General features: G+C 49.2%; 1 protein-coding gene across 1 annotated transcript in view; it reads right to left on the bottom strand.

The window, feature by feature from the left end:
• Positions 1-6,631, bottom strand: part of TMEM184C (transmembrane protein 184C) — a 70,531-nt gene extending 63,900 nt beyond the window's left edge. Inside the window, exon 1 of the mRNA XM_077279299.1 lies at positions 6,220-6,631. Within this exon, the coding sequence (XP_077135414.1) occupies positions 6,220-6,336 (117 nt within the window). The 5' untranslated portion in view covers positions 6,337-6,631. The remainder of the gene's footprint in view (positions 1-6,219) is intronic.
• Positions 6,632-24,205: the final 17,574 nt, after the last annotated feature.

Below are 24,205 nucleotides of genomic sequence, written 5' to 3'. Positions count from 1 at the left end.
GATCCAGCGAACGACGGATGAAATGTGAGGCCATCCGTCGCAAATACAAGTCTATGAGAAAAAAAAAACAGATCCGGCAGCAACTTTTGCCGGATCAGTTTTTTTTTCAAAATACGCCAGACTGAGACTGACGGCAAAAGACTGATGTGTGAAAGGGGCCTAATAGAAGTCTTTGTATGTGTACATGAAATCTTAATGAATGAGTGGCCTCCCCGCTAACTCTCTTGCACCACTCCAGTCTGTCCTCAACTCTGCTGCCCGGCTAATCCACCTCTCTCCTCGCTACTCCGTTTCTCCCCTCTGCAAATCCCTCCACTGGCTCCCAATTTCCCAACGAATCCAGTTCAAACTACTAACACTGATCTACAAAGCCATCCACAACCTGTCCTCTCCCTATATCTCTGAACTAATTATTATTATTATTTGTTATAGCGCCATTTATTCCATGGCGCTTTACATGTGAGGAGGGGTATACATAATAAAAACAAGTACAATAATCTTAAACAATACAAGTCATAACTGGTACAGGAGGAGAGAGGACCCTGCCCGCGAAGGCTCACAATCTACAAGGGATGGGTGAGAATAAAGTAGGTGAGGATAGAGCTGGTCATGCAGCGGTTTGGTTGATCGGTGGTTACTGTAGGTTGTAGGCTTGTCGGAAGAGGTGGATCTTCAGGCTCTTTTTGAAGGTTTCGATGGTAGGCGAGAGTCTGATGTGTTGTGGTAGAGGGTTCCAGAGTAGGGGTGATGCGCGAGAGAAGTCTTGTATACGATTGTGGGAAGAGGAGATAACAGGGGAGTAGAGAAGGAGATCTTGTGAGGATCGGAGGTTGCGTGCAGGTAAGTACCGGGAGACGAGGTCACAGATGTATGGAGGAGACAGGTTGTGTAATCTCCCGATATCTTCTCTCACGTAATCTCCGGTCCTCCCAAGACCTCCTACTCCCCTACACACTTATTCGTTCCTCACACAACCGCCTCCAAGAGTTCTCCCGAATATCCCCATCTTCTAGAATTCCACGACTCAACACATCCGATTATCCACCACCCTCAGATCCTTCAGATGGAACCTGAAAACCCATCTCTTCAGGAAAGCCTACAGCCTGCAATAACCATTCTGCCGCCTAACCACCACCCCCCCTCCCCGAGCTGCCGCCTCACCAACCACCCGAGCTGCTGCCTCAACACTACCAGAGCTGCTGCACCCCCGACCTTCTGTCTCTTCACCATTATCCCGTAGAATGTGAGTCTGCAAGGACAGGGCCCTCTCCCCTCTGTACCAGTCTATCACCGTAAATTTGTTTACTTTATCTATAACTGTGTGTAAGTTATCTTTAATGGTTTCAAACACTCCAATTAATACTAATTATTGAGATATTGATATGGTTTCAATCAGTTTATTATATAATATACAGTATATCTGTACTTTAAAGGAGTATAGCAGAAGGTCATTGAAACTTGTTCAACCACATGATGAATTGTCCAGTGAGAAAATATAACCAGTTTTTGTTACACTTATCTAACAAATGAATGTAAATGAACCAGTTAAATGACTGGCTATTTGTTGTCAGTTAATGATTAGTTTTTTACACTAAGGCAGTGTTTCTCAACTCCAGTCCTCAAGACCCCACAACAGGTCATGTTTTCAGGATTTCCTAAGTATTGCACAGGTGATAATTTCATCACCTGCTCAAGCATTAATTCCATCGCCTATGCAATACTAAGAAAATCCTGAAAACATGACCTGTTGTGGGGTCTTGAGGACTGGAGTTGAGAAACACTGCACTAAGGGCTCCTTCTCACTTGCGTAAAATATGTCAGAGTCTCGCATGTTAAAACCAAGCTCTGGCGCTGGCACTTGGGAGCGGAGCGTGCAGCTCCATGTATTGCTATGCAGCTGCACGCTCCGCTCTGGAGTGCCGGCGCCAGAGCTTGGTTTTAACCTGCGAGACTCGCATGTATTTCTCGCAAGTGAAAAGGAGCCCTTATCTTCTAAAAAGGAGCCTTTTGATCAAGGATGAGAGTTAACTGATTATATTTTTCCCAGGAGATGTTTATCCTATATATGTTAATTATATGTTAGATAGATACACAGAAACACAGATGGAAGAGAGATGGGGAGATACAGAGAGAGACAAGCCTGATTGACTTCTACCATAATGATGTAATGTATGTAATGTTATTTTACTGTTTTTTAGTGACTGCATTTTCTTATTATTTTTTAAGTAAATTAATTTTTGTTTATTCAATTTTTGTGTGAGCATTTATTTATTCATCACAATCCTTGAATCCTTAACAAAACACTTTGTATGTAACCGCTTTCTCATGTACAGCACCATGGAATAAATGGTGCTATATAAATAATAATAATAACAATAATGAGTCATAATGTTTCTGTTCCAAAAAGCCTTTCTCCACATCCCATACCCTGTGCTGTGTGGTTGACTGAGCTAAAAAGGCCCAAATAATAGCTGTCATATGATGGAAGGAGGGAAAGTTTACTTATGTGCTTCTCATCAGTATATCCATGTACAGTACATGGGAACGTATTTATAATGCCTGTATGGACGAGCACTAATCAATGGCTGCCTGATCCAACTCCCTTGACCTTCGTATAGATGTGGCCTCCTGTGGTCACAGACGTGCTTTACTATCATTTTACTTTGGGAGATATTTCATCGGTTGACCAAAATATATTACTGAGCATTAGGAAGGAGATATGGTGAAGAATATCACATCTGCTGACAATACTGAAGCCAAAATTCCAGAACAAAGTTTTCCTGTACAAATCAGTCACCCTACAGACGTCTACCCATCCTGCACATGTAAGGTCTATCCACAAGACGTGTCAGACCCGTCTATAACATGCCTGGGCATCTGCCGATAACTGGGTTGCCCCAAAACTTATTCCTTCATGTCTAAGAATGAAAAGAGGGGTGCCCGGCATAGTCTGTCCGCTACTACCGGGGAGAAAAATAGGGGGGGGGTTAAAAGGCAGACATCGGAGCAGATACTGCTCTATAGAAAAAAAAAAAAAGCGTCCAATTTGGTTACCATATCACTCAGAAGTATAAAGATAGGCCTCATCCACAAAATAAGCGGCAATAACGGCTTTTGTTCTGAGGTAAATTTCTCAGGCTGACAGACCCACGGCAAAAAAATGAACAAAATCCTTAGAATGCAGCAAAACAAATATTGATGTAGAAACCTGAACCAAATACTTTAGTGTGAACATGGGCCTAGGCTGCCACCAAGACACATGCATGTTAAGCAGAGCCTGCTGGATCGAGGCAACAGGTCGGGGCACGCAACGGTCCCGGTCCTCGAAGCCCCCGGTTAGGGCACGCAACAATCCTGGTCCTCAAAGCCCCCGGTCGGGGCAAGCAGCGGTCCCAGTCCTCAAAGCCCCCGGTCGGGGCAAGCAGCGGTCCCAGTCCTCAAAGCCCCAGGTCGGGGCAAGCAGAGGTCCCAGTCCTCGAAGCCCCAGGTCGGGGCAAGCAGAGGTCCCAGTCCTCGAAGCCCCAGGTCGGGGCAAGCAGAGGTCCCAGTCCTCGAAGCCCCAGGTCGGGGCAAGCAGAGGTCCCAGTCCTCGAAGCCCCAGGTCGGGGCAAGCAGAGGTCCCAGTCCTCGAAGCCCCAGGTCGGGGCAAGCAGAGGTCCCAGTCCTCGAAGCCCCAGGTCGGGGCAAGCAGAGGTCCCAGTCCTCGAAGCCCCAGGTCGGGGCAAGCAGAGGTCCCAGTCCTCGAAGCCCCAGGTCGGGGCAAGCAGAGGTCCCAGTCCTCGAAGCCCCAGGTCGGGGCAAGCAGAGGTCCCAGTCCTCGAAGCCCCAGGTCGGGGCAAGCAGAGGTCCCAGTCCTCGAAGCCCCAGGTCGGGGCAAGCAGAGGTCCCAGTCCTCGAAGCCCCAGGTCGGGGCAAGCAGAGGTCCCAGTCCTCGAAGCCCCAGGTCGGGGCAAGCAGAGGTCCCAGTCCTCGAAGCCCCAGGTCGGGGCAAGCAGAGGTCCCAGTCCTCGAAGCCCCAGGTCGGGGCAAGCAGAGGTCCCAGTCCTCGAAGCCCCAGGTCGGGGCAAGCAGAGGTCCCAGTCCTCGAAGCCCCAGGTCGGGGCAAGCAGAGGTCCCAGTCCTCGAAGCCCCAGGTCGGGGCAAGCAGAGGTCCCAGTCCTCGAAGCCCCAGGTCGGGGCAAGCAGAGGTCCCAGTCCTCGAAGCCCCAGGTCGGGGCAAGCAGAGGTCCCAGTCCTCGAAGCCCCAGGTCGGGGCAAGCAGAGGTCCCAGTCCTCGAAGCCCCAGGTCGGGGCAAGCAGAGGTCCCAGTCCTCGAAGCCCCAGGTCGGGGCAAGCAGAGGTCCCAGTCCTCGAAGCCCCAGGTCGGGGCAAGCAGAGGTCCCAGTCCTCGAAGCCCCAGGTCGGGGCAAGCAGAGGTCCCAGTCCTCGAAGCCCCAGGTCGGGGCAAGCAGAGGTCCCAGTCCTCGAAGCCCCAGGTCGGGGCAAGCAGAGGTCCCAGTCCTCGAAGCCCCAGGTCGGGGCAAGCAGAGGTCCCAGTCCTCGAAGCCCCAGGTCGGGGCAAGCAGAGGTCCCAGTCCTCGAAGCCCCAGGTCGGGGCAAGCAGAGGTCCCAGTCCTCGAAGCCCCAGGTCGGGGCAAGCAGAGGTCCCAGTCCTCGAAGCCCCAGGTCGGGGCAAGCAGAGGTCCCAGTCCTCGAAGCCCCCGGTCGGGGCAAGCAGAGGTCCCAGTCCTCGAAGCCCCCGGTCGGGGCACGCAACAATCCCAGTCCTCGAAGCCCCCGGTTGTGGCATGCAACGGTTCGGGTCCTCGAAGCCCCTGGTCGGGGCACGTTGTACATAAACCGGCAGCTCCATGAAGCCTGGGCACGTTTCGGACACAGGCATTAATCAGACTACGGACCCTCTAGCATTCGGCGCCCGCACACTGCGGACCACTCGGATCTTATGCGGTGCCCCAGGGTCCTGTCGTTGCAGTGGTATTGCTCTCCTCTCGGGGAGAGTGATGCTACGTTTGGAGGCAAAGAAGGATAACTGCATCCAGGTACGACAAACATGCAACCCACATTCACACTCCAGGCCACCAGGGGGAGCTTATGCTCCTATTTATTAGATATATATATACATATTATCTATCTATCTATCTGGTAGTCTGTAGGGAAAGTCAGAAAAGTTCCAGACATGAGTCTGAGGAGGTCAGATGGTCAAAGGAGCTGTGCATACCCTCCCAGCTGCAGCTCCCAGAAAGAGACATTGAAAGGCAGAATTGTATTGTAGCGAGTGTGAAGGAAGTCGAAGCAGGAGAGGATACCAGAAGGTGACCAGCCCCGCTCAGGCTGTCTCCTTCTGAGGCGCAAAATCCCGGTAGCCGGAACACCGAGGGAGTAAGGACCTCTACGCCTTATTTCAGAGACCAGCAGGACAGCGAATTGCGGGTTACCTGTCCGCACCTACACCCAGGAGGCATGGTGACACCTACAGAGCCGGGTTATCTAAGAGACCCTATAAACAGGCTCAAGTCACCAGTCATACGGGTTTTGTCCTATCCTATACGGGGGACAGAGAGAGCGAAACATCACATATGTGAGACCCTTATGTGAAGCCATAAGCAGTAAGGGACTACACCACGGCAGCGCAAGGGAAGGCCACTGATTACCACCTGGACAAGGGGACTCTGGACTTGCCTCCAAACCGGCCGGACTCTGCCTGCTCTGTGATCCGGTGCCCTGGACTGTGGACGCTGAAGCCTTCAGTAAAGGTAAAGAGACTGCAACCTTGTGTCCTCGTTCTTCACTGCGCCATTCACCATCTACACACTGGGAAGCCCTGGGGACACACTTCACCTGTGGGAAGGTATACCATCTAGCAGCCATAACATCACCACAGCGGACCCCTTAGAGCAGCGTCGGTCACCCTGACCGAATACCACAGGTGAGAAAACTTGGCACTTTGGTTGAGGGATTGTCATATGCAGAAAGAGTTTTATTGATGTGCATCCATAACGGCAGGTGAAGTTGAACGTTTTCGGCCCACATCCGGACCTTCATCAGAACAAATATACTGGTGCAGGGAACCACGTATACCCTGCCTCTATAGGTTCCTATAGCACTAGAGCAGCCTGGATGCAGCAGGGAATCCTCCCGTCGGCGCGGGTGTAGTGCGAGTCGCTGCTTGGATACCGCTCTCCAACCGAAGGACCCGGCACCGAGTACCCCACGACTTACCTCCATTTTCTGCATCTCCCATATACACACTGGGATGGCCACTACCAGTCCGGCGACATAGAGGAAGACAACCAGCGGCCGGATCCATCTCCGCCAGTTCCCACACGTACAAGGCATTTCGGGGATGGAGCACAGGCGGTCAGTGACTAATACTGCTCAGCGGTCAGTAGTGAACGGCCATGAGCCACTGTCCACAGCGAGCGTCACAGCTCCCCCCCGCACTGCAGCATGTGCCGCTCAGCCCCAGCACACCGCCGCGCTGCACGGCCCATGGTAACCAGAGCGGTCAGCTGTCTGCACCGTCCCAGCCCACAATACACAGACACTTCCGCCTTCCCTCAATGCGGCCGCCCACGTAAAGTGAGAGTCACCCGGGTCTGTCACGTTATTGGCTCACTCATCCGTCAGTCATCTGTCCCCGCCCTTTTTTTAGTCAGACGAGAAGGGCGGATGTTATTGTTGTGCTGGTAATAGACTCGTGATCAGTCACATGACTAGCAAAGTGCCCAGCGGTATGACGTCATGAGCTGGAGCTTAAAGGGGCAGCACATCATTAGAGCTGATCTGGACTTGCTCCGCGGCCCCGCCCGTGTCAGTGCTCCTGGCTGTCGGCTGCTCCTCATTCTGTGCCTGGACTGTGACGCTGCGGCTTGTGTCGCATACAGTAGGGCCACCGCATTTTCCTCTGTTGCCCACATAGCGGAGTGTGGCAGGGAGCTTGTCAGCACCTCTACACACAGAATTAGTGGTATGGCTGCCCCCCCCCCCCCCAATTCAGATGTGGCAGACATGGGCGATGTAGTGTGAACGACATATGCAAATCAGGCTGGACAATGACACGCCCCAGTGCACTTTCAGCCTGATTTGCATATGGCTTCTACACCAGATTTCTCATAACTGGAAATGTATATATGGGAGCATTTGTATTAACCCTTAACCCCCCGAGGCTTTTATTGGTTTTGCGTTTTCGTTTTTTGCTTCCCTTCTTCCCAGAGCCATAACTTTTTTATTTTTCCATCAATTTGTTCATGTGAGGGCTTATTTTTTGCGGGACGAGTTGTACTTTTGAACGACATCATTGGTTTTACCATAACGTGTACTGGAAAATGGGAAAAAAATTCCAAGTGCGGTGAAATTGCAAAAAAAGTGCAATTCCACACTTGTTTTTGTTTGGCTTTTTTACTAGGCTAACTAAATGCTAAAACTGACCTGATATTATGATTCTCCAGGTCATTACGAGTTCATAGACACCAAACATGTCTAGGTTATGAAAAAAATTCTAAACTTTGTTTTAAAAATTGCACCATTTTCCGATACCCGTAGCGTCTCCCTTTTTTGTGATCTGGGGTCGGGTGAGGGCTTATTTTTTGCGTGCCGAGATGACGTTTTTATTGATATCATTTTGGTGCAGATACGTTCTTTTTGATCGCCCGTTATTGCATTTTAATGAATGTTGCAGCAACTAAAACAATGTAATTCTGGCGTTTTTACTTTTTTCTCACTGCGCCGTTTAGCGATTGGCTTAATCCTTTTTTTATTGATAGATCAGGCGATTCTGAACGCAGCGATACCAAATATGTGTAGGTTTGATTTTTTTTTTGCTAATTTTGAATGTGACGAAAAGGGGGTGATTTGAACTTTTTATATTATTTTTTTTTTTAACTTTTGCCATGATTCAGTAGTCTCCATAGGAGACTAGAAGCTGCCATAGCCTGATCGCCTCTGTGTAGGAGAATTGCTGACTTGATATGAGCGCCGACCACTGGGTGGCCCTCACAGCAATCCGGCAGTGACAACCATACAGGTCTCTAGGAGACCTCGGGTTGCTATGCTGTCACACCGGTAACCCGCGATCATGTGACGCAGGTCACCGGTGTGCGGATTTCTGGCGTGATTGCCGGAAGCGCCATTTATGCTGCTTTCAAGAGTTTGACAGCGGCATTTAACTAGTTAATAGCAGCAGGTGGATCGCTATTCCACCCACGGCTATTGGGGGCACATGTCAGCTGTTCAAAACAGCTGACATGTCCCAGGAAAGATGTGGGCTCACCGCCGGAGCCCGCATCAAAGGGAGGGAGTCCGACATCGGTGTACTATTACGCCCGATGTCAGTAAGGGTTAAGGGACAACCACCACATGTAAGAAGTGCTGACCGCGGAGGCGTAGCTAGGGGTTCAGCTCAAGGGGCGCAAAACATCTGCTTGGTCCCCTAACCAGGTAACACTGATTACAAACACAGTGGCATACCTCCCAACTTTCGAGGAAGGGAAAGAGGGACAAAGTCAGCGGCGCGTGCAGCGCGCCGCGGCAAATTTTAGGACACACCTCTGACCACACCCATTTCACAACTAGTCATGCCCCAACCACACCCATTTAGCACTTCTGATCACAATGTTTCGTAAACAATAATAAACAAAAAAAAAATGACCACACATGACGCTCCATACTGTATAATGGCCACACATGACGCTCCATACTGTATAATGGCCACACATGACGCTCCATACTGTATAATGGCCACACATGACGCTCCATACTGTATAATGGCCCCAAATGATGCTGCGTACAGTGTACTGGCCCCACGTGATGCTCCATACAGTATAATGGGCCAACATGATGCTGCATACTGTATAATGGCAACACATGATGCTCCATACTGTATAATGGCTCCACATGATGCTCCATACTGTATATTGGCCACACAGTGCTCCATACTGTATAATGGCCACACAGTGCTCCATACTGTATAATGGCCACACATAATGCTCCTTACTGTATAATGGCCACATGATGCTCCATACTGTATAATGGCTACACATGATGCTCCATACTGTATAATGGCCACATTATGCTCCATACTGTATAATGGCCACAAATGATGCTCCATACTGTATAATGGCTCCACATGATGCCCCATACTGTATAATGGCCACACATGATGCTCCATACTGTATAATGGCTCCACATGATGCTTCATACTGTATATTGGCCACACAGTGCTCCATACTGTATAATGGCCACACAGTGCTCTATACTGTATAATTGCCATATGATCCTCCATACTGTATAATGGCCACATTATGCTCCATACTGTATAATGGCCACACATGATGCTCCATACTGTATATTGGCCACACAGTGCCCCGTACTGTATAATGGCCACACATGATGCTTCATATTGTATAATGACTCCACATGATGCTCCATACTGTATATTGGCCACACAGTGTTCCATACTGTATAATGGCTACACATGATGCTCCATACTGTATAATGGTCACACATGATGCCCCATACTGTGTAATGGCCACATGATGCTCCATACTGTATAATGGCCACACATGATGCTCCATACTGTAGAATGGCCACATGATGCTCCATACTGTATAATGGCCACACATGATACTCAATACTGTATAATGGCTACACAGTGCTCCATACTGTATAATGGCCACAAAGTACTTCATACTGTATAATCGCCCCACATGATGCATAATACTGTATAATGGCCACATAGTGCTCCATACTGTATAATGGCCACACATGATGCTCAATACTGTATAATGGCCACACATGATGCTCAATACTGTATAATCGCCACACATGATGCTGAGTACAGTATAATGGCCACACATGATGCTCCATACTGTATAATGGCCACACAGTGCTCCATACTGTATAATGACCACACATGATTCTGCGTACAGTATAATGGCCACATGATGCTCCATACTGTATAAGTGACCTGCTGCAGCTTGCAGTGTGCACATAGATGGACCTGCTGCTGCTTGCAGTGTGTATATAGATGGACCTGCTGCAGCTTGCAGTGTGTATATAGACGGACCTGCTGCAGGTTTTTGGTGGAGATGTGTCCCTCTTCTGGGGGTCTGTGATGCTCTGGGGGTCTGTGATGCTCTGGGGTTCTGTGATGCTCTGGGGGGTCTGTGATGCTCTGGGGGCCTGTGAGGCTCTGGGGGGTCTGTGATGCTCTGGGGGCCTGTGAGGCTCTGGGGGGTCTGTGATGCTCTGGGGGTCTGTGATGCTCTGGGGGGGGGGGTCTGTGATGCTCTGGGGGTCTGGGAGGCTCTGGGGGGTCTGTGATGCTCTGGGGGTCTGTGATGCTCTGGGGGGTCTGTGATGCTCTGGGGGGTCTGTGATGCTCTGGGGGGTCTGTGATGCTCTGGGGGGTCTGTGATGCTCTGAGGGTCTGTGATGCTCTGGGGGTCTGTGATGCCCTGGGGGGGTCTGTGATGCCCTGGGGGTCTGTGATGCGCTAGGCCCGGCAGGGGTGGGGAACCTCGGCTCTCCAGCTGTTATAAAACTACAACTCCCAGCATGCCCTAGCAACTTGCAGCAGTTGAGGCATGCTGGGAATTGTAGTTCTCCCACAGCTGGAGGGCCAAGGTTCCTGACCCCTGCGCGGCTAGGGGGTCTGTGATGCTCTGGGGGTCTGTGATGCTCTGGGGGGTAGGTGGTCCTCTGGGGGTCTGTGATGCCCTGGGGGGGTCTGTGATGCTCTGGGGGTCTGTGATACTCTGGGGGGTATGTGGTCCTCTGGGGGTCTGTCCCTTGTAACTTACCCTCCTCATCCTCCCTCCGTTCTCTACCATCGAGGAAATAAATCAGGGAGGAAGCGGAGAGAGGGAGACTGGAGTGGAGATCTCTTCCCAAAGTGTCTCTGATGGCGGCTGATCAGACCTGGCTGCGAGAGTAGCTGTGCTCAGCCTCTGCACGGTCACTGCCTGGAGTTTATTGTTCGCTGCTTCCATCCTATCCCTGCCTAATACAAGGGGGCGTGTCGGCTGCTTCTGCTGTGTGCGAGAGAAGCAGAGTCCCGTGCGGGACTGCGGGGCACAGCCTCAGAATCGGGACAGTCCCGCAGTATGAGGGACGGTTGGGAGCTATGCGGTGGCGCCCCCTAACTGTGGGGAGAGGGGAATCTCAGCAGATGGTAATTACTGAAAAGTACTCGCTACACAAAGGCCAACACTGAAATTATTTATTGTACTCGTATAGCGCCATTAATTCCACAGCGCTTTACAGACATTATCACTGTCCCCATTGGGGCTCACAATCTAGATTACTACTGTCATGTGACCATATAGTGCTAGAACATATAAGATCTCAGTACAGATGGTGATGGGCCATTTAAAAGCGCAGGCAGCATATGTGCAGGGGTGCGTGTACACAGTGTTCATTACCTGAACCGCCAGGTCGCACATCCCGATGCATGCTGATGATTGTACGTCTGACATTGCAACGTATGACGTCAGTGTCATGCGACAGGTGCACTCATGTTGGCTACCTGGCCTCTGCTAGGTCAGCAACCATTCTGTAGAGGAGGATGCTGCACGGCGCTGGGAGCACAGGCAGGTAAGAGGAATCTTTTTTTTTTTTCTTCCCCCCTTCTGTGGATGCGGCATGGTGCAGGGGCCAGGACAAGGGACATATGGGGCACATGATGGATATATGAGGGCCAGGACAAGGGACATATGGGGGCCATGATGGATATATGAGGGCCAGGACAAGGGACATATGGGGGCCATGATGGATATATGAAGGCCATGACAAGGGATGTATGGTGGCCATGATGGATATATGAGGGCCAGGACAAGGGACGTATGGGGGCCATGATGGATATATGAGGGCCAGGACAAGGAACGTATGGTGGCCATGATGGATATATGAGGGCCAGGACAAGGGATGTATGGTGGCCATGATGGATATATGAGGGCCAGGACAAGGGACGTATGGTGACCATGATGGATATATGAGGGCTAGGACAAGGGACATATGGGGGCCATGATGGATATATGAGGGCCAGGACAAGGGACATATGGCGGCCATGATGGATATATGAGGGCCAGGACAAGGGACGTATGGCGGCCATGATGGATATATGAGGGCCAGGACAAGGGACATATGGTGGCCATGATGGATATATGGGGGCCAGGACAAGGGATATATAGGGGTCAGGATGCATATATAGGGGCCAGGCTGCACATATGGAGGCCAGGCTGTACAAGGTGCATAGGGGGCCAGGCTAGACAAGGTGCATAGGGGGTCAGGCTGGGCATATTATTAAATAATTGCAATGCGATTTTAACATGAGATTTTACATAGAGTAATTCTCTGTCATTTAAACATAGTTTTCCAAAGAAATATTCTTCCCCATATACAGGGGTTGGACAAAATAATGGAAACACCTGGAAACATCAACAAAAGTTAGTTTAATATGGTGTAGGTCCACCTTTTGTGGCGATTACAGCCTCAATTCTCCGAAGTATGGATTCATACAAGGTGTGAATTGTTTCCAAAGGAATTTTAGCCTATTCTGCAGTTAAAACACCCTCCAGTTCTTTGAGCGACGATGGCGGCGGAAATCGACGTCTAACTTGAATCTCTAAAATCGACCATAAATGGTCAATAATGTTGAGGTCTGGGGATTGTGGGGGCCAGATGAGATGCTCAACTTCATTAGAATCTTCCTCGTGCCATGTTTTAATGATTCTAGCTGTATGAATTGGTGCTTTATCATCCTGAAAGATGGCGTTCCCCTCCGGGAACAGTGCTTCAACCATTAGATGCACTTGGTCACCCAAAATGCCTAAATAATCTCGTCTGTTAATTCTTCCATGAAGGGATATCATTGGCCCAGCGGATCTCCACGAAATAGCACCACAGATCATCACAGAACCTCCGCCATGTTTTATGGTTGGGAGAAGGCAGTCTGGATGGAATGCTTCTTTCAGCTGTCTCCAAACGTACACTCGGCCGGAGGTCGGAAATAGGGTAAACGATGATTCGCCTGAGAATATCACGTTTCCACTGCTCGAGGACCAATTCTGGAGGTTTCTACACCACTCTAAATGCTTGGAAACATTTGTCATTGAGAGCAGCGGTTTTCTAATTGCATCTATTCCATGGAATCCAGATTTGTGCAGCTCCCGACGAACAGTTTTCGTGGAAACTGGGTTCTGTAGGTGTTCATTGAGCTCAGCAGTGATTTTCGGAGCCGTGGTCTTGCGACCCTCTCTCACAATTTGCTTTAGAGTCCGATGGTCTCTCTCAGTCAACTTTGACTTTCGGCTGGACCTGTGCTTTGCTGCGGACGTTTTTCCTTCTCTTTCAAACTTAGTCATTACTTTGGAGACAGTACCTCTTGACACGCCAAGCATTCGGGCACTTTCTGTTACACTAGCGCCTGCCATACGAGCACCAACAATTTGGCCTCTTTGAAAATCCGAGAGGTCTGCCATTGGTATCAGGTTCTCATCAATGTTCTTACAATTATGCAAAACAAAGTTAAATTACATACACATATCACATAACACAAATAATCAACTACAAAACATTACCATATGTCACGGTTTGCATGTTTATCACATGTTTGAAGATTATGATGCCAAAACGTTAGGTGTTTGCATTATTTTGTCCAACCCCTGTGTATATACAGTATACACTGCTCAAAAAAATAAAGGGAACACTTAAACAACAGAATATAACTCCAAGTAAATCAAACTTCTGTGAAATCAGACTGTCCACTTAGGAAGCAACTGTTTAACAATCAATTTCACATGCTGTTGTGCAAATGGAATAGACAACAGATGGAAATTATCGGCAATTATCAAGACACCCTCAATAAAGGAGTGGTTCTGCAGGTGAGGACCACAGACCACATCTCAGTACCAATGCTTTCTGGCTGATGTTTTGGTCACTTTTGAATGTTGGTTGTGCTTTCACACTCGTAGTAGCAAGAGACGGACTCTACAACCCACACAAGTGGCTCAGGTAGTGCAGCTCATCCAGGATGGCACATCAATGTGTGAGCTGTGGTAAGAAGGTTTGCTGTGTCTGTCCGCGTATTGTCCAAAGGCTGGAGGCACTACCAGGAGACAGGCCAGTACACCAGGAGATGAAAGGAGAAATGGGAATATCCAGCACGTCCATCCATAGGAATCAGTTCCTATGACTAAGGGCGCTGTGGTGCGCCAGAAACGCGTCAAGCAAAGAGGGTTCTTCCCTCTTTTTTTAAAATTGTTTTTTAAAATGTTCTAATAAATTTCGGTTATTTTACTTACACTGGATGGACGTGCTGGATATTCCCATTTCTCCTTTCTTCTACTTCAGCTGAAAATCACCGGCAGGTACGGCACCCACCAGTTACATTTACTTGCAATGGCTCTCAAATGTATGTCTCGGCGTGTCAAGCTTCAACCCTTCCCCCTCCTCCTTTTTCTGAATACACCAGGAGATGTGGAGGGGGCCGTAGAAGGGCAACAACCCAGCAGCAGGATCGCTACCTCAGCCTTTGTGCAAGGAGGAACAGGAGGAGCACTGCCAGAGCCCTGCAAAATTACCTCCAGCAGGCCACAAATGTGCATGTGTCTGCACAAACGGTTAGAAACCGACTCCATGAGGATGGTCTGAGTGCCCGACGTCCACAGATGGGGGTTGTGCTCATAGCCCAACACCATGCAGGATGCTTGGCATTTGCCACAGAACACCAGGATTGGCAAATTCGCCACTGGCTCCCTGTGCTCTTCACAGATGAAAGCAGGTTCACACTGAGCACATGTGACAGAGTCTGGAGACGCCATGGAGAGCGATCTGCTGCCTTCAACATCCTTCAACATGACCGGTTTGGCAATGGGTCAGTAATGGTGTGGGGTGGCATTTCTTTGGAGCACTTCACAGCCTTACATGTGCTCACCAGAGGTAGCCTGACTGCCATTAAGTACCGAGATGAGATCATCAGACCCCTTGTGAAACCATATGCTGGTGCGGTTGGCCCTGGGTTCCCCGTAATGCAGGACAGTGCCAGACCTCATGTGGCTGGAGTGTGTCAGCAGTTCCAGCAAGATGAGGGCGTTGAAGCTATGGACTGGCCCGCCCATTCCCCAGACCTGAATCCGATTGAACACATCTGGAACATCGTGTTTCGCACCATCCACCAACGTCACGTTGCACCACAGACTGTCCAGGAGTTGGCGGATGCTTTAGTTCAGGTCTGGGCATTGATCCCTCAGGAAACCATCCGCTGCTTCATCATGAGCATGCCCAGGCATTGTAGGGAGGTCATACAGGCATGTGGTGGCCACACACAGTACTGAGCATCATTTCCTTGTCTTGAGGCATTTCCACTGAAGTTGGATCAGCTTGTAACTTCATTTTCCACTTTAATTTTGAGTATCATTCCAACTCCAGACCTCCGTGGGATATTAGTTGTGATTTACGTTGATAATTTTTAGGTTTTACTGTTCTCAACACATTCCACTATGTAATGAATAAAGATTTACAACTGGAATATTTCATTCAGTGATATCTAGGATGTGGGATTTATATATATTTCGAGATAATAAAATAAAAAAGAAAAACAGCACAAAAAATTGACAAAAGTGGACTTTATTGCCCAATGGCGTGGCCATGTTTAGGATGTGGTATCCTTTCTCAAGGCTTGAGAAAGGATACCACATCCGAAACATCGCCACACCATTGGGCAATAAAGTCCACTCTTTTCTAATTTTTGTGCTGGTTTTCTTTTTTTTATTTCATTATAAGGAACCATTGCATTATTGGTTGGAAAAGCTCTGCACATTAATTGAGGTAACTATTTGGTGCTGTTCCATATTTTTCTCTATATATTTCGAAATAGATAGAAACAGATAGCTATGAATATGTGAATGAGTTGTATAATCAGCACTTTGCCTGTGTTTCTTACTGTACATGTATTTTATTACTAAATAAATTATTTTCTGAATAAAATGGTGTGGGATGCCCTCAAATTTTATTAACCAGCAGAGGGAAAGCGGACAGCTGGAGACTGATGTTTATAGCCTGGAAAGGGGGTTATACACATGGAGCTTCCCAGGCTGTTAATATCAGCTCACAGCTGTATATTTAACTTTTACTGGTTATTAAAATGGGGGTCACGTAGAGTACCAAAAATGACGTAGGGTACTTCTATAATTAATAACCAGCAAAGGCTAGGCAGACAGACTATTAATAGGCTAGGAAGGGGCCATGGATATTGACCCTGTCCCAGACTAAAAACATCAGCTTTCAGCTGCCCCAGAAATGGCGCTTAACCTCACTCTTTCCACTTGCTCCAGTGTGGCAAGTGGGATAATAGTATTGGGGTTAATGTCAGCTTTGTATTTATTTTATCTATTTTACTCGTATATAGCGCCATTAATTACACAGCGCTTTACAAACATTATCAGCACTGTCCCCATTGGGGCTCACAATCTAGAATCCCTATTGGAATGTGAGAGGAAACGAGAACCCGGAGGAAACCCACGCAAACACGGGGAGAACCTACAAACTTCTTGTAGATGATGTCCTTGGTGGGACTTGAACCCAGGACCCCAGAGCTGTAAGGCTGCAGTGCTAACCACTGAGCCATCCTGCTGTCCTGTATTGCCATCTGACATCAAGTCCAGGGGTTAGTAATGGAGAGGCGTCTCTAAGATGCCCCCATTACTAACCTCATAGTCAAATTGTCAAAAAAATAACACCCAGAAGAAAATACTTTATTTGAAAAAATGATACTGACTCCTTTATTGAATTAAAATTAACCAAGAACATTTATACTCTCCTTTATGCCTAATCCATTGAAGTCCATGTCCCCTGTAAAAAAAAAATAAAATAACATCATCCACAACTGTCTCCGACGTGAAGGTAATAATCAAATTGTCCCGCAATGCGTCTAGCTCTGCTACATCTAGATGGCACCCTGAATTGTTTAAGGCTGGTTTCACATTTGCGGTCGTGTCCGCAGCGTTTGAACCGCAATTTTCCGCATTCGTCGTGTATTCCTATCTTTAACATTAGAGACCCAGTTGCCTGCGATTGGTTGCGTTTTGCCGCGTTACGACGCATGCGTCATTTTGTTGTCTGCGGCTTGGTGCGGTAAACGCTACATGTAGTAATTTCAGAGGCGTCAATTTGCCGCCTCAAAACGTATGCAGTTAGCGGAAGGAATGCGGCAAAAAAACGCATTACGGTCTATGTGAATGCATGCGTTCATCAAGCAAATGCGTTTGCTTGCGTTTGTGAACGCATGCGTTTTACCACAGGAAAACATGTCTAGACACTGATTAGCCACTCCCCACATACAAACTGATAAAAGGAGGGAGTGGGCATTGGCAGGTCACTACTCAGCAGACTGGGAAAAAGAGCAGACACAGGAAAGCACCTTGGAGGAAACCACACTCTCAACAATGTGAGTATCAAAGCCAATGTCTTTATTTTCTATTTTCTGTCTCTATTAGTGTTGAGCATTCCGATGCTGCAAGTATCGGGTATCGGCCGATACTTGCTGTATCGGAATTCCGATACCGGGATTCCGATACTCTTGTGGTATCGGGTATCGGGTATCGGAACAACATTAATGTTAAAATGTGTAAAATAGAGAATTAAAATAAAAAATATCGCTATACTCACCTGTCCGACGCAGCCGGGACCTCAGCGCAGGAACCGGCAGCGTTGTTTGTTTAAAATTCCCGCTTTTACATGGTTACGCGAAGTCCCGGCTTGTGATTGGTCAGGGCGGCCATGTTGCCGGGCCGCGGACCAATCACAGCAAGCCGTGACGAAAATACGTCACGGCTTGCTGTGATTGGTCCGCGTCCCGGCAACATGGCCGCCATTAACCAATCACAAGCCGTGACGTCACGGGAGGCTGGAAACGCGCTCATTTTAAAAAGGGCGCGTGTCCAGCCTCCCGTGACGTCACGGCTTGTGATTGGTTGCGTCGCGGTCAACCAATCACAAGCCGGGAGGCTGGACACGCGCCCATTTCAAAATGAGCGCGTCCAGCCTCCCGGCTTGTGATTGGTTGATCGCGGCGCAACCAATCACAAGCCGTGACGTCACGGGAGGCTGGACACGCGCCCATTTCAAAATGAGCGCGTCCAGCCTCCCGGCTTGTGATTGGTTGATCGCGGCGCAACCAATCACAAGCCGTGACGTCACGGGAGGCTGGACACGCGCCCATTTTAAAATGAGCGCGTGTCCAGCCTCCCGTGACGTCCCGGCTTGTGATTGGTCAGGGCGGCCATATTGCCGGGACGCGGACCAATCACAGCAAGCCGTGACGTAATTTCGTCACGGCTTGCTGTGATTGGTCCGCGTCCCGGCAACATGGCCGACCTGACCAATCACAAGCCGGGAATTCACGTAACCAAGTAATAGCGCGATTTTTAAACAAACAACGCTGCCGGTTCCCTCGCTGAAGTCCCGGCTGCGTCGGACAGGTGAGTATAGCGATATTTTTTATTTTAATTCTTTCTTTTACACATTTATATGGTTCCCAGGGCCTGAAGGAGAGTTTCCTCTCCTTCAGACCCTGGGAACCATCAGGGATACCGTCCGATACTTGAGTCCCATTGACTTGTATTGGTATCGGGTATCGGTATCGGATTGGATCCGATACTTTGCCGGTATCGGCCGATACTTTCCGATACCGATACTTTCAAGTATCGGACGGTATCGCTCAACACTAGTCTCTATATGTCCTAATTTCTGTCTTTTTTTTCTTGCTGCTTGTATCAGAATGTCATCTTCTTCTGAGGAGCAACGGCTTGGGCCTGCACAAGGTGGAAATGACAGTGAAGTGAGTACTCACCTCTTCAGATTGGTAAGTATTCTCTGTCACATCTACACATGTGACAATTTTTTTTTTCCTTTTTTTAGAGTAGTTCTTCCACTGTGGCAGAGGCTGAGCAGGAGCAGCGTGGAGACGGTCGGGTGGCAAGGCAGCAGCGTGTATGTATACCTGGCTGATGGTTTATTGTATCCTGACTTTACTATTCACTGTTCATTTCTTTACTTACCTCTTTCTTCTTGATTCCTTTTTATTTCTTAACTTTGAATATTCATGCCAGTTTTCTGTCTCTGTTGTTTTCTTTCTTTTCCTTATGTTAATGTCTCCAACATTAATGTCTTTATTTATTTTTTAGGTTTCAGAACGGGATGAGGACCTCATAGACAATGACATCCTAATCTCCCTGGTCCATGAGCGAGTCCCATTGTGGGACACCCGGGTTCCGCAGCACTCGGACAACGTGACGATCCGGCGGCTATGGAATGAGGTGGCCAAAGTGATGTGGGATGGCTGGGACAATGCCCCGACTCGGGTCCGAAATGCATTTTGTAAGTATTGCAATGCGGTGTGCTGCAGCAGTGACCTTGGCCATGATCACACAACTGTGTGTGATGAGAGAAACTCTCAGGAGTTTCTCTCCTCACACACAGTTGTATGATCATGGTCAAAAGTGCATTGTCTAATCATTCTTTATATTTTTCAACAGTGCTCAAAGTCAAAACACATTGGCGTTCGATGAAGGATCGCTTCAACGAGGACCTTCATCAAGAGAGCCGGGCTCCTAGTGGTTCTGAAGCAAGGATCCGCAAATACAAATATCACCGCATCCTTGCCTTTTTGAGACCGGTCCTTGCCCAGAGAACGTAAGTATTTTTTGTGGTGGAATGGGTTGTGTTGTATTGCCTAATCTGTATTTTTCTATTCCACAGGAGTTTGCGCTTTACTATTGTAAATGTTTGGTACTAATGGTTTTTTTTCCACAGCACATGGAGCAGCACTCTTGACCCTGGTTCTGGAGCGGTCCTTCATCAAACAGCCACGGACCCGTCCCAGCCATGCAGCAGCGCTGCAGCAAGTGGGCCTGCAACACAGACTGGAGACCAGGAAGCTGGTCCATCAGGTGTTCCCCTGTCCCAGTCCTCTGCCTCCTTTTTTTGGGCTCTTCCCGGCAGCATCAGAGGGCCTCGGACAGGTCACTCATGCCCGAGTTTTTGCACTTGAGCTCGGTCTTTCATGATGGACCCGTCCCAGCCATCCAGCAGCGCTGCAGCAAGTGGGCCTGCAACACAGACTGGAGACCAGGAAGCTGGTCCATCAGGTGTTCCCCTGTCCCAGTCCTCTGCCTCCTTTTTTTTGGGCTCTTCCCGGCAGCATCAGAGGGCCTCGGACAGGTCACTCATGCCCGAGTTTTTGCACTTGAGCTCGGTCTTTCATGATGGACTCAAGGCGATGGGTGACCAAAAGCCTTTGCCAAGGGAAAGTCGACCTCCAGAGGCCAGCGCACATAATTTTTTTGAATCAAATAGAGAAGGGCATGTCGGATCACCTTACTCCTGATCTCCAGCTTGGTGTCATGCAGGCCTGCAACGCTGCTTACGTGCAGGCTATGCAGCAGAGTCGGTATTTTCAGCAGACAGTGGTGGCATTTCCACCTGTGCCAACACTGTCACGCTTGACCTCAATGCCGAGCTCTGCTGCATACCACTGCATGGCCACAACCATTCCAAGCACTGCCGGACACCACTACAGCACCGCCACCATGCTGAGTGCTGTTGGACATCCCACCGCCACCACCATGACAACTGCTGCTCCTGCTTGGACCTCCTCCACTGCCACCACGATGCAGCAGCAGCAGCAGGACCCAGGCATGGCCTTCCGCTCTACCACCACGATGCAGCAGCAGCAGGACCCAGGCATGGCCTTCCGCTCTACCACCACGATGCAGCAGCAGAACCTTGGCATGGCCTTCCGCTCTACCACCACGATGCAGCAGCAGGACCCTGGCATGGCCTTTCCCACCACCATGCAGCAGCAAGACCCTGGCATGGTCTTCCCCACCACCGTGCCGCAGCAGGACGCTGGCATGGCCTTCCCCACCACCATGCAGCAGCAGGACCCTGGTATGGCCTTCCCCACCACCACAACCATGCAGCAGCAGTGGCACACGGACCCTGACAGGTCGGCCACCATGACCAGGCCGCAAGAAATGAGCCCACTGAGGCTCCCCAGACTGCAGAGCCGATCCCAAAAAGGGAAAAAGAAACAGCGGACTATCGCTGTCCCTCCCCCCTCACCTCCCAATGTGTCTGTAATGACAGGTTTGTCTCACCCTTCCAGTGTGTCTCTGCCCTCTCATGTGTCAAGCCCCATCCCCGAACTCCCAGACCCCAGTACTTTAATTGCCCCTTCTCCTGCCACCCCTGCGTTGTCCACAGTTAGCCAGGCCTCACAGCTACACACCCCCCAGTTCCGTCGCTCTACCCCAAGCAGGTGCAGTTAATTTGTGTGGTTTTTTTTAAAATAAATGTTAATGTTTTTTGCCCCCAATATTGTTTGGTTATTTGTGTATTTCGCCGCCGGCAACACACACCGTGCGCCGAATAAACACACTGCGCCGTACACTTACCGTATTTTCCGGCGTATAAGACGACTGGGCGTATAAGACGACCCCCCAACTTTACCAGTTAAAATATAAAATCTTCTTAAAAGTCGGGGGTCTTCTTATACACCCTATGTCGTCTTATAGGGCCGGTGAATATGTGCCTTTTGGGGGGGGGGGAGTGATCCTGATGACGAGGGGGCGTCTCACAGGAAAGTGAGTATCCCCCATTACCTTATCGTAGCGGTGCAGCGTGGGGGTCTCAGTGCTGGGAGCGGCGGCGGCGGCGGCTGCTGTGCTCTGGTGCGGCGGCTGCTGTGCTCTGGTGCGGCGGCTCCTCTTCTGTGTGGGGCCTCTGTGCTGTGAGGTGGCGGTGGCGGCGGCATATCTTTATCCAGTTGGGGCTCCTCCGGCATCTCCTTAGCCCTGGAGGCCCCGCCGCAACTCCATCGGTGCAATGCAGCGGCCATTTTCCCGGAGGCAGCTCAATAGGTGCGATGCGGTGGCCTCCGGGAAAATGGCCGCTGCTCAGATTCAGATCTCGTCCCGAAATCTCGGGACACGAGATCTGAATCTGAGCAGCGGCCATTTTCCCGGAGGCCACCACATTGCACCGATGGAGTTGCGGCGGGGCCTCCAGGGCTAAGGAGATGCCGGAGGAGCCCCAACTGGATAAAGATACGCCGCTGCCGCCGCCACCTCACAGCACAGAGGCCCCACACAGAAGAGGAGCCGCCGCACCAGAACACAGCAGCCGCCGCCGCTCCCAGCACTGACACCCCCACGCTGCACCGCTAGGATAAGGTAATGGGGATTACTCACTTTCCTGTGAGACGCCCCCTCGTCATCAGGATCACTCCCCCTCCCCACCCACCATATACACCGGCGTACAAGACGATTCCCGGCGTATAAGACGACCCCCGACTTTTAAGAAGATTTTCGGGGGTTAAAAAGTCGTCTTATACGCCGGAAAATACGGTAGTTTTTTTTGCCACCTCATAGCTCCGGTAGTTATTAAGTACAACACTGCAGCTTTGTGTGTTAGGTATGGAGCTATGAGTTGTCAAAAAATAATATTACTTGTATTTTCTCCATAATCCATTCAGTCTGTTTAATCTGTGTCGCAGACTGAAGAGACAATGGCGGTAATACAAAGCAGAACTGTACTCAATAGGTCATGTGTCAAAAAACTCATTATTGATGACACCTGACCTGGTAAGTAGAGAATCAGTCTACGTAATCTGTTTCACACAAACTGAAGAGACGATGGAGGTCATACAAGGCATATCTATACTCACCTGGACAGGTGTCAGAAATAATGAATTCATGAGGCTGGGTTTTGCGCATCATGAATTCATTATTTCTGACACCTGACCTGGTGAGTATAGATCTGCTTTGTATTATAGCTCCATCTTCTCCTCAGTCTGCGTTCAATAGATAAAATGCAGAAGAGATTCAGGACGTAATGACATCAACTACCATACCACTAACATCATAAGTGGTTTTTAGAGGAATTACATAGGAGACTCAGTACAGATACCAAAACATGTAGTTTATTAACAACAAATATTAGTAACATTTAAAACATAAGTGGTACAGACCCAAACCTAACAGCACATTTTACACAATATTATCTTGCCATGCCACACGTCCAATATCAGAATCAAAATAGGCTGCAAATTGGTTCCGCATGTAGCCAACTTCAACAGTTGACCGTAGCGGGTGATGCTGGTAATCTGGCAATGGGTTTGCAACTGGTTCATCCAGTTCAATGTTGGGTCACTCCTTAGCCATTATGTAATTGTGGAGAACCACACAGGCTTTGACCACCTCATCGACTGTCTCCATTTTTAGATTAATGGCTGTCGCAAGAATGCGCCATTTTGAGACAAGAATCCCAAGGGTACACTCCACTGTTCTTCGGGCCCTGGTCAGTCTGTAGTTATAAATCCTTTTAGTGTGGTTCAAGTCCCGACTGGAATATGGCTTCAGTAGGTTTTCACACATCTGAAAAGCCTCATCCCCAACCATAACAAATGGCGTCGGTGGGTCTTGAGTGTTGGGGAGAGGTCGTGGCAGGGGAAAATTAAAATTTTTGCCATACACACGTTGGCCCATATCCGAGTTCTTGAAAGTCTGTGAGTCATTGCCATGGCCAAAAGCTCCAATGTCCACGGTGATGAAGCGACAGTCCGCATCTGCTATTGCCATGAGCAGTACAGAAAAATATTTTTTGTAGTTGAAGTACTCCGATCCTGTTCTGGCAGGTTTGATAATGCATATGTGCTTTCCATCCACCACTCCCAAAAGTTGGGGAAATCACAAACACTCCAGAATTTTTGGGCAATTTCCATCCACATGTCCGCGGTGGGTAGGGATATAAATTCATCCCGGAGAACGTTCCACAAAGCCCGGCAGGAGTCCGCAACTATTCCAGACAAGGTGGAAATTCCAAGCAGAAATCTGAAATAAAATAAAATTATTTTTTTTTACAAACAATTCTATTTATGGTGGTGTTTACCTAAAGACATAAAGGAAAATACAAATTATACATGGCAGACCAACAATAATTATGACTGCCATTTGTTTAGAATTATTGCGTATCTTAATGTGACCAGGAGACGTTCCTCTGCAGGAATCGCTCTATGGAGCTGGGTGTCCTGTCTCCGGATGGCTCCTTGGACACGACCAAGCAAATCCCGAATAGACTCTTGCGACATCCGGGTATATTCTGGGAATTTGACCCGGTTGGCGTTAAGCTCACCATATAGCATGTGGTA

Source organism: Ranitomeya variabilis, chromosome 1 (genome assembly GCF_051348905.1).
Source record: "Ranitomeya variabilis isolate aRanVar5 chromosome 1, aRanVar5.hap1, whole genome shotgun sequence".
Lineage (NCBI taxonomy): Eukaryota > Metazoa > Chordata > Amphibia > Anura > Dendrobatidae > Ranitomeya > Ranitomeya variabilis.
This window is presented reverse-complemented; position numbering and strand designations above follow the sequence as displayed.